Consider the following 14,084-nt stretch of genomic DNA (forward strand, 5'->3'; position numbering starts at 1 on the left):
AAAATAATTTAGAAGAATAAAATGTTCGATGCCTTTTAAATTCACAGACAGTGTCTTGATTTCTTAAAACCAATAGCATTGTTCCTACTCGTAGCCCCCTGGGGTGCTACCATAAATGGGGTGTTTTCTTACCCAACCCAGCCCTTCCCTGACCGGGAGCAGCCGAGCCCTTGCGTTGGCTGCACCAAGCTCCCGATTCTGGTGACCTACCCCTAGGTAGGATTCAAAGGTCCCAGAGAGAATGCCAAATGAGTTGTGGTCATTCTAGTTACTTTAAGATTCAAGATTGTTTAATGGCGTTTCCGGTACTGTACACAAAGCTCAAAGTAAATTTACTACCAAATCACCAGAAACAACCCTGAGATTCATTTTACCGCGGGCAATCTCAGTCATTACAAGAAATGAATCATTAAAAGACCGCACCCAGCAGGGCGGGCAGAACAAAAACAAACTGCACAGCTGCAGAAAGAGTTCAGTTCCGTGACAAGTGTAAAGGAGGACGAGATCATTGCAGTGCTGTGTTAAATTCGTCCTTTCAGAAGTCACTCGCCTCAAAACTTTGACACACGGAACTTAGTTCGGTCTGATGGGAGCGCTCCCCACCTCCCCTTCGAAGGACGCCTCGGCCCCGCCCCTCGCCGTCAGATGACGGAGGCGGGCCAATGGGAGGCGGCGGACGGGGAGGGGGCGGGTCTGTGACCGCCAGTCACCCCGCGGCGGCGGTGGGTCGGGTTGTGCTCGCCTCGGCCCCGCCCCTCGCCGTCAGATGACGGAGGCGGGCCAATGGGAGGCGGCGGACGGGGAGGGGGCGGGTCGGGTTGTGCTCGCCTCGGCCCCGCCCCTCGCCGTCAGATGACGGAGGCGGGCCAATGGGAGGCGGCGGACGGGGAGGGGGCGGGTCGGGTCGGGTTGTGCTCGCCTCGGCCCCGCCCCTCGCCGTCAGATGACGGAGGCGGGCCAATGGGAGGCGGCGGACGGGGAGGGGGCGGGTCGGGTTGTGCTCGCCTCGGCCCCGCCCCTCGCCGTCAGATGACGGAGGCGGGCCAATGGGAGGCGGCGGACGGGGAGGGGGCGGGTCGGGTCGGGTTGTGCTCGCCTCGGCCCCGCCCCTCGCCGTCAGATGACGGAGGCGGGCCAATGGGAGGCGGCGGACGGGGAGGGGGCGGGTCGGGTCGGGTTGTGCTCGCCTCGGCCCCGCTCCCGGAGCTGCAGCGTCGCCTCGCCGGGGGGAAGGAGCGGATTCCTCGGGCGAGAAGCGGGGCCGCGTCCATGGAGGCGGAAGGGGCGCGGGGACGGCCGGCGGCGGCAGCGGCAGCAGCGGCGGCTGGGGACCGGCTGAAGAAGGCGGCGGTGGCGGCCGCCGCTCCTCCTCCTCCTCTCGCCCGGCTCGGGCCCTGAGGCGGCGGCCGCGATGGATTCCTTCGGCGGCGACAGCCCGGGCCCCGACTCGGGCCTCGGCCTCGCCGGCCCCTTCTGGACGGCCGTGTTCGAGTACGAGGCGAGCGCCGAGGACGAGCTGAGCCTGCGGCGCGGCGACGTGCTCGAGGTGCTGTCCACCGACGCGAAGGTGTCGGGCGACGAGGGCTGGTGGACGGGCAAGATCGGCGAGCGGGTCGGCATCTTCCCCGCCAACTACGTGAGCCGCCAGCCGGCGCGGCCCAGGAGCGGCCCGGCCGACCAGCAGGTCGGAGCCGTCGAGATCGAGTTCAGCCAGCTGAGCCTGCAGGAGATCATCGGCGTGGGCGGCTTCGGCAAGGTGTACCGCGGCACCTGGCGGGGCCGGCCGGTGGCCGTGAAGGCGGCCCGCCGCGACCCGGACGAGGAGGCCGGAGCTACGGCCGAGAGCGCCCGGCGGGAGGCCCGCCTCTTCGCCATGCTGCAGCACCGCAACATCATCGCGCTGCGCGGCGTCTGCCTGCAGGAGCCCAACCTGTGCCTGGTGATGGAGTACGCGCAGGGCGGCCCCCTCAACCGGGCGCTGGCCGGCCGCCGCATCCCGCCCGGCACCCTCGTCAACTGGGCCGTGCAGATCGCCCGGGGCATGTGCTACCTGCACGCCGAGGCCATCGTGCCCATCATCCACCGAGACCTCAAGTCCAGCAACAGTGAGTAGCACTCCGCGGAGGGGAGGGGAGGGGAGGGTAGGGAGAAGCTTTCCGTCCACACCCCTCCGCCCTAGCGATGGGAGAGCCTGGCGAATCCGCTCCGATGTACGGAGAAGCTGTCAGATGCCCCACACCCCTCCTGCACAAAGCAAAAAATCCAGGGAGGGGTAATATGCCCTCCCCCGTACAAAGCAGAACACCATGGAGGAGGGAATCTGTTGGATAAACAGAGAGGCAGTGTAGTGGGGGAGGGGAGAGGCTATCAGAGACTCCCCACCCCCAGCCATCTGGGCAGAAGAGGCTGACAGATCTACACATGCCAGAAGCCGAGCGAAGGTAGGAAATACACCTCCCCCGTGTACACGAAGCAGAATCCCAAGAAGGGGAGAATCTTTCTTATCTGCCCCTTCCACCCCCGTCGTGGACACTGTGCGGAGTCCGTTATGATGCAGGGAGGGGGAGAAGATCAACGATGCGCCTTGTCGTTGTGGAGGCTGAGTGTGGCAACAGGGATGCTGCTGTTTAAGTTGGTTAGAGCTGCTGTGGGTTTGTGCTTGATTTGTTTTCTGGGAGGGGTGGAGACGGTACTGTGGGGTAGGCAGGGCTGTAGTAGATGCAGAATGGGGGTAGCTGCTCGCTTCTCAACTACCTCCAGCAAATGAAATTCCAATTTGTGTACTACACAGTGGTTGGGATACCCTCCTTCAACCTGCTGCCTCATCAAGTGAACTTCAGCCTGTCTGTTCTTTATGCATATTTGAAATTCCTGAGCCCCAGCAACATCACTGCAATAACATTCTCATAAATCTTTGTACCCTCTGCTGATAAAGACCTGGTGTAAAGAGGCATGTACTGAGCTGTGAGCACCTTCTCTATGGGAATTGGTGGGATGGCAGTAACATGACTAGGAAATTATTGCTTTCATGCTGTGAGTTTTGAAATGGAAACCAAAATGCCTGCAATCCTTGGAATTGGTAGATTTCATGCATCTTTGTAACAGAGTGGAATCTTTGTTCATTTGCTTGTGAGCATGCCATCAGACCAAGTACTTTGTTTTATTGTTTGCAGAGTTGTCGAAGTTCAAAGTAAATTTATTATCAAATGTATGGGTTGGGGTACACACACACAACACCATGCGATTGATACACAGACGCCATGCGATACACAGACGCCATGTGATTGATACACAGACGCCATGTGATTGATACACAGACGCCATGCGATTGATACACAGACGCCATGCGATTGATACACAGACGCCATGCGATTGATACACAGACGCCATGCGATTGATACACAGACGCCATGCGATTGATACACAGACGCCATGCGATTGATACACAGACGCCATGCGATTGATACACAGACGCCATGCGATTGATACACAGACGCCATGCGATTGATACACAGACGCCATGCGATTGATACACAGACGCCATGCGATTGATACACAGACGCCATGCGATTGATACACAGACGCCATGCGATTGATACACAGACGCCATGCGATTGATACACAGACGCCATGCGATTGATACACAGACGCCATGCGATTGATACACAGACGCCATGCGATTGATACACAGACGCCATGCGATTGATACACAGACGCCATGCGATTGATACACAGACGCCATGCGATTGATACACAGACGCCATGCGATTGATACACAGACGCCATGCGATTGATACACAGACGCCATGCGATTGATACACAGACGCCATGCGATTGATACACAGACGCCATGCGATTGATACACAGACGCCATGCGATTGATACACAGACGCCATGCGATTGATACACAGACGCCATGCGATTGATACACAGACGCCATGCGATTGATACACACACAGACGCCATGCGATTGAACATTGACTTATCTAACTTCCGTTAATGCCCCTCCTCCCGTTCTTACAGCATCCCTGGCAAATTTAGTTGTTTGCCTGTTCTCCACCTCCCTCTGGTGTCCCCCCCCTTTCTTTCTCCCGAGGCCTCCCGTCCCATGATCCTTTCCCTTCTCCAGCTCTGTATCACTTTTGCCAATCACCTTTCCAGCTCTCAGATTCATCCCACCCCCTCCGGTCTTCTATCATTTCTCATTTCCCCCTCCCCCCACTACTTTCAAATTTCTTACTATCTTTCCTTTCGGTTAGTCCTGACGAAGGGTCACGGCCCAAAACGTCGACAGCGCTTCTCCCTATAGATGCTGCCTGCCCTGCTGCGTTCCACCAGCATTTTGTGTGTATTGCTTGAATTTCCAGCATCTGCAGATTTCATCATGTTTGCACAACACCATGCGATTGATTCTCTTGCGAGCATTCACAGTTAATCCACGAGCCAATAGGGTGCACAAACAATCAGCGTGCCTACAGACAACAAACCGCAAATACAAATATCGAGAGCTTGAGTGAGTCTGTCGGTTGTGGGAATATTTCAGTGGTGGGGTGTGAAGTTATCCCCTCTGGTTCAAGAGCCTGATGGTAGAGGGGTAATAACTGTTCCTGAACCTGGTTGTGTGGGTCCTGAGGCTCCTGTACCTTCTTCCTGAAGGCAGCCGTAAGGAGAGAGCATGATAGATGCTGCTTTCCTGCGATAGCGTATCGTGTACGCTCTCGGTGATGGAGAGTGTGTTATGTTGACTGTGTGTTAAATGGCTAGAGGGTGGTTGGAGCGAATTGGTGACAAACATGTGAGAGTTAGGAATACTTAAGTTTAAAAAAAACACTATAAAAATAGAGCAGTAGGCTGAATGGCTTCATTTGACATATTCATCTGACTGCAGAAATAATGTGTGAAATGAATTACATACAATCGGAACAGGCATAGGACACCTGTTCCAGACAACTGTCACTATTAATCTACAGTTTTTAATGGTTTCAGTGATCTAACCTCTGGACGTTACGTGCTGAATTGAGGCCAAGATTGTGGGCCTGCTCCAGGCTTTGTGTCTAGCCACTCACTTTTGTTCTAACTCATTTTATTGTTTGCATGATTTGTTTTTTGCCTCTCTCTGCACTTTGGGTGTGTTTAATGGATTCTTTCTGGTTTCTTGTTTAGTGGCTGCCTGTAGGAGACGAATCTCAAGGTTGTATAATGTATACATACTTTGATAATAAGTGTACTTTAAGAAGAAATTTCTGTGCTCTGGAATATTGTTCTCCATTGTAAGTTTTATTGTAGCTTGCTTTGAAATGTGCTAGCTATTTACTTTTATTGAGGTCCTATAGAAGAAATACAACAGAATATTTTTACAACATGCACAAAATGTTGGAGGAGCTCAACAGGTCAGTCGGCATCTACGGAGGGAAGTAAGTAATCGTCATTTTGGGCTGAGCCCTTCATCAGGACTTGGCCCAAAACTGCTCATTTCCTTTCAGAGATACTGCCTGACCTGCTGAGTTCCACCAGCACTTTGTGTGTTGCTCATGATTTTCATCTGTGGAATCTCTTACAGTATGCCCCTGTTTTTACAAGGTGGATCCCCTTGTTCATTAGAAGTATTTGCAGGAAAGCTCGAACAGTCTAGTTGGTTGGTTATGACCAGAAATTTGAAAAGAAGCTGTGAATACTCTGCAGGTTAGCCAGCATCTGTGATACAGAGATTCAATAATTTTCTAGAAGCAATTTTATCACATGTCGGCTGTCCCTCCTTTGATGGACACTGTCTGATCTGTGGAGTATTTGCAACATTTTTTGGTTTTATTTGCAGATTTCCAGCAACTCTCTATTTATTTATTATTAGTTTTGTCTTTGCACAGTTTGCTGCCTTTTGCACATTGGTTGTTTGTCTTAGTGTGTAGTTTTTAATTGATTCAACTGTATTTCTTTGTTCTACTATGAATGCTTGCAAGAAAAGGAATCTCAGAGTAGTATATGGTGACATATACGTACATTGATAATAAATTTACTTTGAACTGAAGCAGTTTGGATTTTGATAGGTGAGGCCAAAAGTTTACAAAGATGTTCTTTCAATCTTGATTCAATTCAAGAAGTCTGGTGGTCAAAGTACATTGTGTTCCACTTTTAATTCACGTAGAATTCTAAATGGTTAGGAATGAGTAATATGTTATAATTTAGTTTATGGGGTGTATTCATGACTACATTGAATAAGTTAGAGTTATTTTTAAACTGATTCCAGCCCCCAAGTGAAATCTTAACTTCTGATTGTTCATTGCTGTGGCAAGCTGACATCTTTGAACAAATGTTGTGAACTTGTAACTGAAGTTTGCCAGCATCGTGACTGAAGGATGTGGCTAATATAGTGGATTCTGGTTTACTGGGACACATAGGGACCAGTACATTTTGGCCCAGTTAAGCAGCTGCTCTAGTTGACCAAAGTTTCATGGAGATAGTTTAAAAACAGCTGTTTAGCTGAATAACGATATTTAAATGAAATACAGAACCAATTAGAAGTCTATTTATACTACTAGTGTACTATAAAACTGTATTAGTTTGTAATATTTATCAATAGAAGAATTGATTCAGTGCACACTGCAGTGTTCTTTTGACTGACTGTAAATGAGCAGAATTAGCACCGGCCCCCTGTGCAGATTATGGACTGCCTCCGTACAATGCTTTTGATGATTGCATCCTCCAATTCGTCATTGTCATTGTAACATTCTAAATAATTATCTTCAAATTCTTTGTAGTTTCTAATTTGCTGAAATAATGAAATCATTTCATTTTTACTCCAGGCAGTTTCTAGCATCTTCAAAGCTTAAAACTGCAGTGAGCAAAGCAGTTTTTTTAGTGACAAAAACCAGTGATTTTTGCACACAGGACTGACACTAATTGGAAACTGGCAACAGATTCCTGTCCCCATAGTGTCCCAGAGAAGCAGCTGTCCCGATTAATCAATGGCCCAATTAACCAGAATCCTCTGTACTTAAGACATTTCCCTTTGCCCCTCGACTTGCCAAACAATGGAAATTTTCTTGCTTCTCAATGTTTTATTGTACAAACCTCAGCCAAGGAGTCTCTTACTAAATTCCAAGCAGCAGCAAGGCTTCGAGTAAATCTGTTTCACAATCTCCAAGCCTAGTATATACAAACCACATTTTCTAGATCTTCCACTACTTTGAGAATGACATAACCATATCTTGTTATTCATTAACTTCCTTTTCTGCACTTGTCCATGTTACTTACTAGTCACTTTATATGCAGCTTTGTGATGCTCCCCATCATCAAGGGTATTTTGAAAAGGCAATACTTCAAGCATCATTAAAGACCCCCATCATCCGGGATATGCCCTCTTCTATTGTTAACTTCAGGGAAGTGGTACAGGAGCCTGAAGACACACTCCAATGTTGCCTCTGCCATCAGATTTCTAAGTGGGCAATGAACACAACCTCACTCTTTTTGCACTACTTAATTTAAAAATTTATATCTATTTATTGTAATTTATTTTTGTGTTGCACTGTACTGCTGCAGCAAAACGGCAAGTTTTACGACATATGTCAGTGACATTAAGCCTGATTCTGATGCTGTATTCAAGACAGAGAGCGACTGAGGTTAGAGTGGGTCAGAGCATCCTTTGCTGTTCTGGTCCTTTGGCCTGCAATTTGCCAAGCTAATTAAACAGCTTAATTAGAACTATGCTTTCTTTTGAGATGTACTTTTGTATTCTCCCTCTTGGAAAGAATGTACTTGTTTCATTGTTATTTCTTTTGCAGTCCTTAATTTTCCTTCTGTGTGGTTTCATAATGCCAGGTTTGCTGTCCAAGGGAAGAGAGGAGAATGGTGCTCAAATTATACAGACAATTCTGCTTGACTCTTTCACAGCACCACAAAGTGGCTGTTGCCTTCCCCGTGCACCCACGTCTTTATCAATTCCTTTCTGATACTAAGTTCTGAGCATGACCACCAAAGTATGCAGTCCCACCAAAGGCTCTTCCAGGACATGAGTCAGGGCATCATGCCATTTGCTGCTTCTGCTCGTCTCTGATCATAAAGATGTACTCCTGGATTTGGGGTAATTTTTGGATCTTTATTCTCAGCCGCTTTGTGCATCAGAGGATGGTAACTTCTCGGTCTATCTTCTGTTTGCTGAGCACTATGTTGTCTCTTAGATTGCCAGCATCTGTTTCCACCTGTGCAATTTGCAATGTATAGCAGTTGGCTGCTCTGAGGTTTCATACCACTGCTGCCTTGGAACACTGCTCCTGCTGGTATTTCCAACTTGGGAACTGCTCACATTTTAAATGATACAGAAGTCTGAAGAGACACACTCAACTTTTTAGGAACAATTTCTTCCCCACCACCATCAGATTTCTGAATGTTCCATGAACACAAATTTGCTGATGACACAAAGCTGGGTGGCAGTGTGAAATGTCAGGAGGATGTTATGAGAATGCAGGGTGACTTGGACAGGTTGGGTGAATGGGCAAATATATGGCAGATGCAGTTTAATGTGGATAAATGTGAGGTTATCCACTTTGGTGGCAAGAACAGGAAGGCAGATTACTATCTAAATGGAGTCAAGTTAGGAAAAGGGGAAGTACAACGAGATCTCTGTGTTCTTGTACACCGGTCAATGAAAGCAGGCATGCAGGTACAGCAGGCAGTGAAGAAAGCTAATGGCATGCTGGCTTTTATAACAAGAGGAATTGAGTATAGGAGTAAAGAGGTCCTTCTGCAGCTGTACAGGGCCATGGTGAGACCCCACCTGGAGTATTGTGTGCAGTTTTGGTCTCCAAATTTGAGGAAGGACATTCTTGCTATTGAGGGAGTGCAGCGTAGGTTCACAAGGTTAATTCCCGGAATGGCGGGACTGTCATATGTTGAAAGATTGGAGCGACTGAGCTTGTATACACTGGAATTTAGAACGATGAGAGGGGATCTGATTGTAACATATAATATTAAGGGATTGGACACACTGGAGGCAGGAAGCATGTTCCTGCTGATGGGTGAGTCCAGAACTAGAGGCCACAGTTTAAGAATAAGGGGTAGGCCATTTAGAACCGAGATGCGGAAAAACTTTTTCACCCAGAGAGTGGTGGATATGTGGAATGCTCTGCCCCAGAAGGCAGTGGAGGCCAAGTCTCTGGATGCATTCAAGAGAGAGTTAGATAGAGCTCTTATAGATAACGGGGTCAAGGGAGATGGGGAGAGGGCAGGAACGGGGTACTGATTGTGTATGATCAGCCATGATCACAGTGAATGGCGGTGCTGGCTAGAAGGGCCGAATGGCCCACTCCTGCACCTACTGTCGGTTATCTATTATCTCACTTTTTTCTGTTTTCTCGCTTTTGCGTACTTATTTAATTAAAATTTTTTTTGCATGGAGATAAGATACATCTGTACCAGAGGAGGTGTAAGATGCTCCTTGCCCTCGCTAGCCTGTACCGCTTGCTTAGCTTCTTCCCCCCCAATCGGAGTCACGTGAAGCCATGGGACAGGTGGTGGATGGTCCTACGAGCAGCTGGGATCACGCTTATCGCAAGTCCTGGTTATGTGGCCATTGACACCAGGCAGGCAGACAGTCTCTGAAGAGTATTGACAGCAGCTGGGATCACTCGTATTGTAAAGGCTCTGCCCAGGAGAAGACAAAGCAAGCCACTTTTGTAGAAAAAAATTCCAAGAACATGATCATGGAAAGACTGTGATCACCCATGTCATATAACACGGCACTTAATGAACAATATATATTTGTAGGTTTTTAAAAATTATGTATTGTGATGTACTGGTGCAAAACAACAAATTTCATGATTAATGGCAGTGATATTAAACCTGATTCTGAACAGGATTCCAAAAGCTTGGGACAATCTGTACTTCATCACTGAGGGAGCTACATGAACACAAAAGATTCTGCAGATGCTGGGAATCCAGAGCAACACACACAATGCTGGAAGAACTCAGCATCTATAAAGGGAGGAATAAACAGTCTATGTTTCTTGTCAGGACCCTGCAACAGGACTGGAGTGGAAGGCTGAAGAAACAGCTGGCAGCTGAGATGATAATTGGATGTGGGAAGCATGATGAAGTGAGAAGCTGAGAGGTGATAGGTGGAAGAGGTAAAGGTTGAAGAAGGAGGAATCTGATGGAGGGCAGTAGACCATTGGAGAAAGGGAAGGAGGAAGGGAGCTGGAGAGAGAGTGGGAATGGCAGGGTAATTACCAAAGAGAAATTGATGTTGATGTCCTTAAGTTGGACGCTACCAGGTAGAATTCAAGCTGTTGCTCCTCCATCCTGAGTTTGGCCTTTATAATGGTGGTAGTGGAGGCCATGTTGATATGTAATTTGGAAGTCAAGTGGAACTGGATGGCTACTGGAATGTCCTGTCTGACATGGCAGACAGAATGAAAATGCTCAAAAATCAACGCCCCAATCTGCGTAGGTTAATGTCTCCCCTGCTTTGATGTCTTGTACTAGACATCACGATCCCAAATAAAGGGGTTGGCCCTTCAGGACAACTGTCAGATATTTAGCATCATCTACCCAAGGAGGGCATGGTGATAGGGCTGTTCCGGTGATCAAAGTACAAAATGTGTATAAAATCATGTGAGACCTCCCCCCCCCCCCCCAAGGGAAAATGGAAGCAAGAACTAGAGGGCATTGGTTTAAGGTGAGAATGGAATGATTTGAAAGGACCCTGAGGGCTGCCTCTTTATGAGATGAGCTTCCAGAAGAAGTAGTTGAGGCTGGTACAATAACAATATTTAAGACACATTTCTATAGGTTTCAATGGGTACGTTTAATGTCAGAGGAACGTATACAATATACCCCCTGAAATTCTTCTTCTTTGCAAAATCCACAAAAACAGTGCCCAAAGAATGAACAGCAGTTAAATGTTAGAACCCCAAAGCCCCCCAATGTTCTAATGTTAGAACATTAGAAATGTTAGTTAAAAGTGCCCCCCCAGCACAAACTACAGCAAGGCAATGACCCCCCCCCCCCCCCCACCAGCGAAAAGGCATCGGCACCCTCCACTGAGCACTGGAGCATGCAGCAAAGCACCAGTAAAGACACAGGCTTGCAGTACCCCAAAGACGACTTGTTCACCTGGTAATTCGACATACACAGGCTCTCTCTCTCCCCCCCCCCCTCCAAATAGGGGGAAAAAGGTGTCACCGTTTCACAACAAGAGGGGAGACATAACAAGCAACTCGCTGATTTATTATGTTAAAAGCCTGTTGTCACTTTTCGAGAGCTCTGCGCACTGGACACACGGCAGCTAACCCGCTGCTCACGATGTTCCGTATTCTCCTGTGATGCCTCAGTCAGGGGCATTGGCCTGCCTCCAGAGCCGTGCCAATCCAGCACCCTGAAGGTGCACTGGTCTTCCAGGCCTCGTTCTTGGGATATCAGACAGTGGCCGATTGTGAGGTCCTGAGGGCAGGTCCCGTTCCCGCAAAGGACAGAAGTCAGAGTGTACCTCCAGGTCAGGGTCTTCAGAAGAAAAGGACAGAAGTCAGAGTGTACCTCCAGGTCAGGGTCTTCAGAAGAAAAGGACAGAAGTCAGAGTGTACCTCCAGGTCAGGGTCTTCAGAAGAAAAGGACAGAAGTCAGAGTGTACCTCCAGGTCAGGGTCTTAAGGACAGAAGAGACACCAAAGGTAGAAATGGAGCTGTTTCCGAAGATGCAAGCAAAGAAGTGGCTGTTTAGCGCCATCATCACTTAGCTCGGCCCTCGAATTTAGATAAGAATCTGGAAAGGAAAGGTTTAAAGCAGGGGTTCCCAACCTGAGGTCCACAGACCCTTGCTTAATCGCATTGGTCCATGGCTCAAAGAAAGGTTGGGAGCCCCTGGTTTAGAGGGTACAGCCAAATGTCGACAAATAGGCCTAGTTTAAGTGGACACCTTGATTGGCACAGACAATAGGTGGGTTTGTTTCTGACAGTGTTGCTCTGTGAGATGGACGGGTTTTTAAATATTAATCAAAGGGTAATGTGGGAAGTAGACAGTCATCCCTGATCTTATCCTAGCGCCTGCCTCGTCCCACCTACTTGTACCCAGATCATGGCCCTCCGTACCCCTCTCATCCATGTCCCTATCCAAACTTAAATGTTACAATTGGACCTGCTTTAACACTACAGCTGCAGCTCGTTCCACACTTGCTCCACCCTCAGAGTGCAAAAATACCCCCTCATATTCCTCTTAAATCTTTCACCTTAAACCTCTGACCTCCAGTTCTAGTCTCACCCAACCTGAGGAGAAAAAGCTCTATAAAAAGTCTCCCCTCATTCTCCTGGCTCCAGGGAATGAAGTCATAACATTTCATAATTCCTTGAATCTGTCACAAGTAAAGAGAGTTTGTGGCCTTCAAGAATCAGGGTATTGAGTACAATTGTTGGGGTGTTATTTTGAAGATGTATAAGATGTTGATGAGTGCCGTCGAGTCATCAGTGACTCATGGCGACCCTATGGATAGTGTAGTTGTCCGTAGGGTTTTCACGTCAGGATACGGAAGTAGATTGCCAGGCCTTTATTGTGTGCAGACACTGCTGCCGTCCACCTCGAAGTGTGGTGCTGGTGCCACTACTGACCAACCCTATGACATCGGTGAGGCCCAGTTTGAAGTATTGTGTGCAGATCTGGTTACCTACCTTCAGCAGATATCTGTAACAGTGAAGGAGTTCAGAGAAAATTTAGAAGGAAGTTGCTGGGACTTGAGGACCTGAGTTATGGGGAAAGGTTTAACTTTATTCCCTGGAGCATAGGAGAATGAGGGGAGATCGTATAAGAGGTATATGAGGAATTATTGCAGTCTTTTCTGTTAAGATTGGATGAGACTACCACTAGAGGTCAGGGGTTAAGGGTGAAAGGTAAGCTGTTTAAAAGTATCTTGAGGAGGAACTTCACATGTAGGATGGTGAGAGTGTAGACTGAGCTCCTGTGAAGTGGATTTTTCAATTTCAACATTTAAGACATTTGAATAGGTGACAATACTCCAGATTCAGCCTCACCATTGTCTTGTACAGCTTCAACATTACATTCCAACTCCTGTCTTGATTTATGAAGGGCAATGTGCCAGAAGTTCTCTTTACCACCCTATCTACTTGTAACACTACTTTCAAAGAGTTGTGGATCCGTATTCCCACTCTGTGCAGTCACGTGAGCTGAGTAACCTACTCCTGTCTTAATACTTTTGTTCTTGGTCTGTGAGCTTGACATTGGTCTATTTGGAAGTCACAGAACTGGAGTGCATTCATTTTATTCTCTGTCAAGAGGTTGTTGCTGAATCTGATGAAAGGCTGGCATTTTTTGATGCTTTTGAAAGCATTCTGTAAGTATTAAGTTGTGTGAAGCTTTTGAAAGGTTCAGTTCTCAGTGCTGAAAATCTGGACATTGTTTTCTATAAGTGTGTAAACTTGTGATGTCTCCTGATATGTTATGTAGTGGTTCAGTCAGTGCCTTAGAGTGGTTGGCCCAGTGAGACAGTGGATTGAATTGCACTGGAATTTCTGTAACTGGAAATGAGTTGAGGAAATTTGCCACCTCGGCTAATCCGGATTGCACGTGGATTTAGACCAAACAATTCCCATTCCGTTTCTGACATGTCAATCCACGGCCGCCTCTTGTGTCAAGATGAGGCCACGCTCAGTGGAGGAACAACATCTTGTATTCAGGGCAGTCTCCAACCAGATAGCGTGAATATCAATTTCTGCTCCTGGTAAACAATTTCTCCACTCTAACTTTTACCTTTTCTCAGCTGCCTGTTATCTCCCCCTGGATCCCTTCCTCCTTCCCTTTCTCCTATGGTCCACTCTTCTCTCCTGTCGGATTCCTTCTCTAGCCCTTGGCTTTTCCCACCCACCTTTTTATTCTGGCATTCTCAGTCCTGAAGAAGGGTCTTGGCCCAAAACGTCAGCCAGCCTCTACCACCGTACCAGGCAGTGCATACCAGGCCACCATTCTCTAAGTAAAAAAAAACACTTGCCCCTCACATCCCCTTTGATGCCGCCCCCCTCTCATCTTCACTGCATGCTCTCTGTCCACTCTATCTATGCCTCTCATAATCTTGTGAACCTTTATTCCAT

At 47.9% G+C, this 14,084-nt stretch overlaps 1 protein-coding gene across 1 annotated transcript in view; it reads left to right on the top strand.

Moving 5' to 3' along the window:
- The first annotated feature begins 1,275 nt into the window (after positions 1 to 1,275).
- LOC132403289 (mitogen-activated protein kinase kinase kinase 21-like) overlaps positions 1,276 to 14,084 on the top strand; it is a 155,563-nt gene continuing 142,754 nt past the window's right edge. Inside the window, exon 1 of the mRNA XM_059986731.1 lies at positions 1,276 to 2,105. Coding sequence (XP_059842714.1) covers positions 1,412 to 2,105 — 694 coding nt within the window. The 5' untranslated portion in view covers positions 1,276 to 1,411. The remainder of the gene's footprint in view (positions 2,106 to 14,084) is intronic.

The sequence above is a fragment of the Hypanus sabinus genome, chromosome 12, assembly GCF_030144855.1.
Source record: "Hypanus sabinus isolate sHypSab1 chromosome 12, sHypSab1.hap1, whole genome shotgun sequence".
NCBI lineage: Eukaryota > Metazoa > Chordata > Chondrichthyes > Myliobatiformes > Dasyatidae > Hypanus > Hypanus sabinus.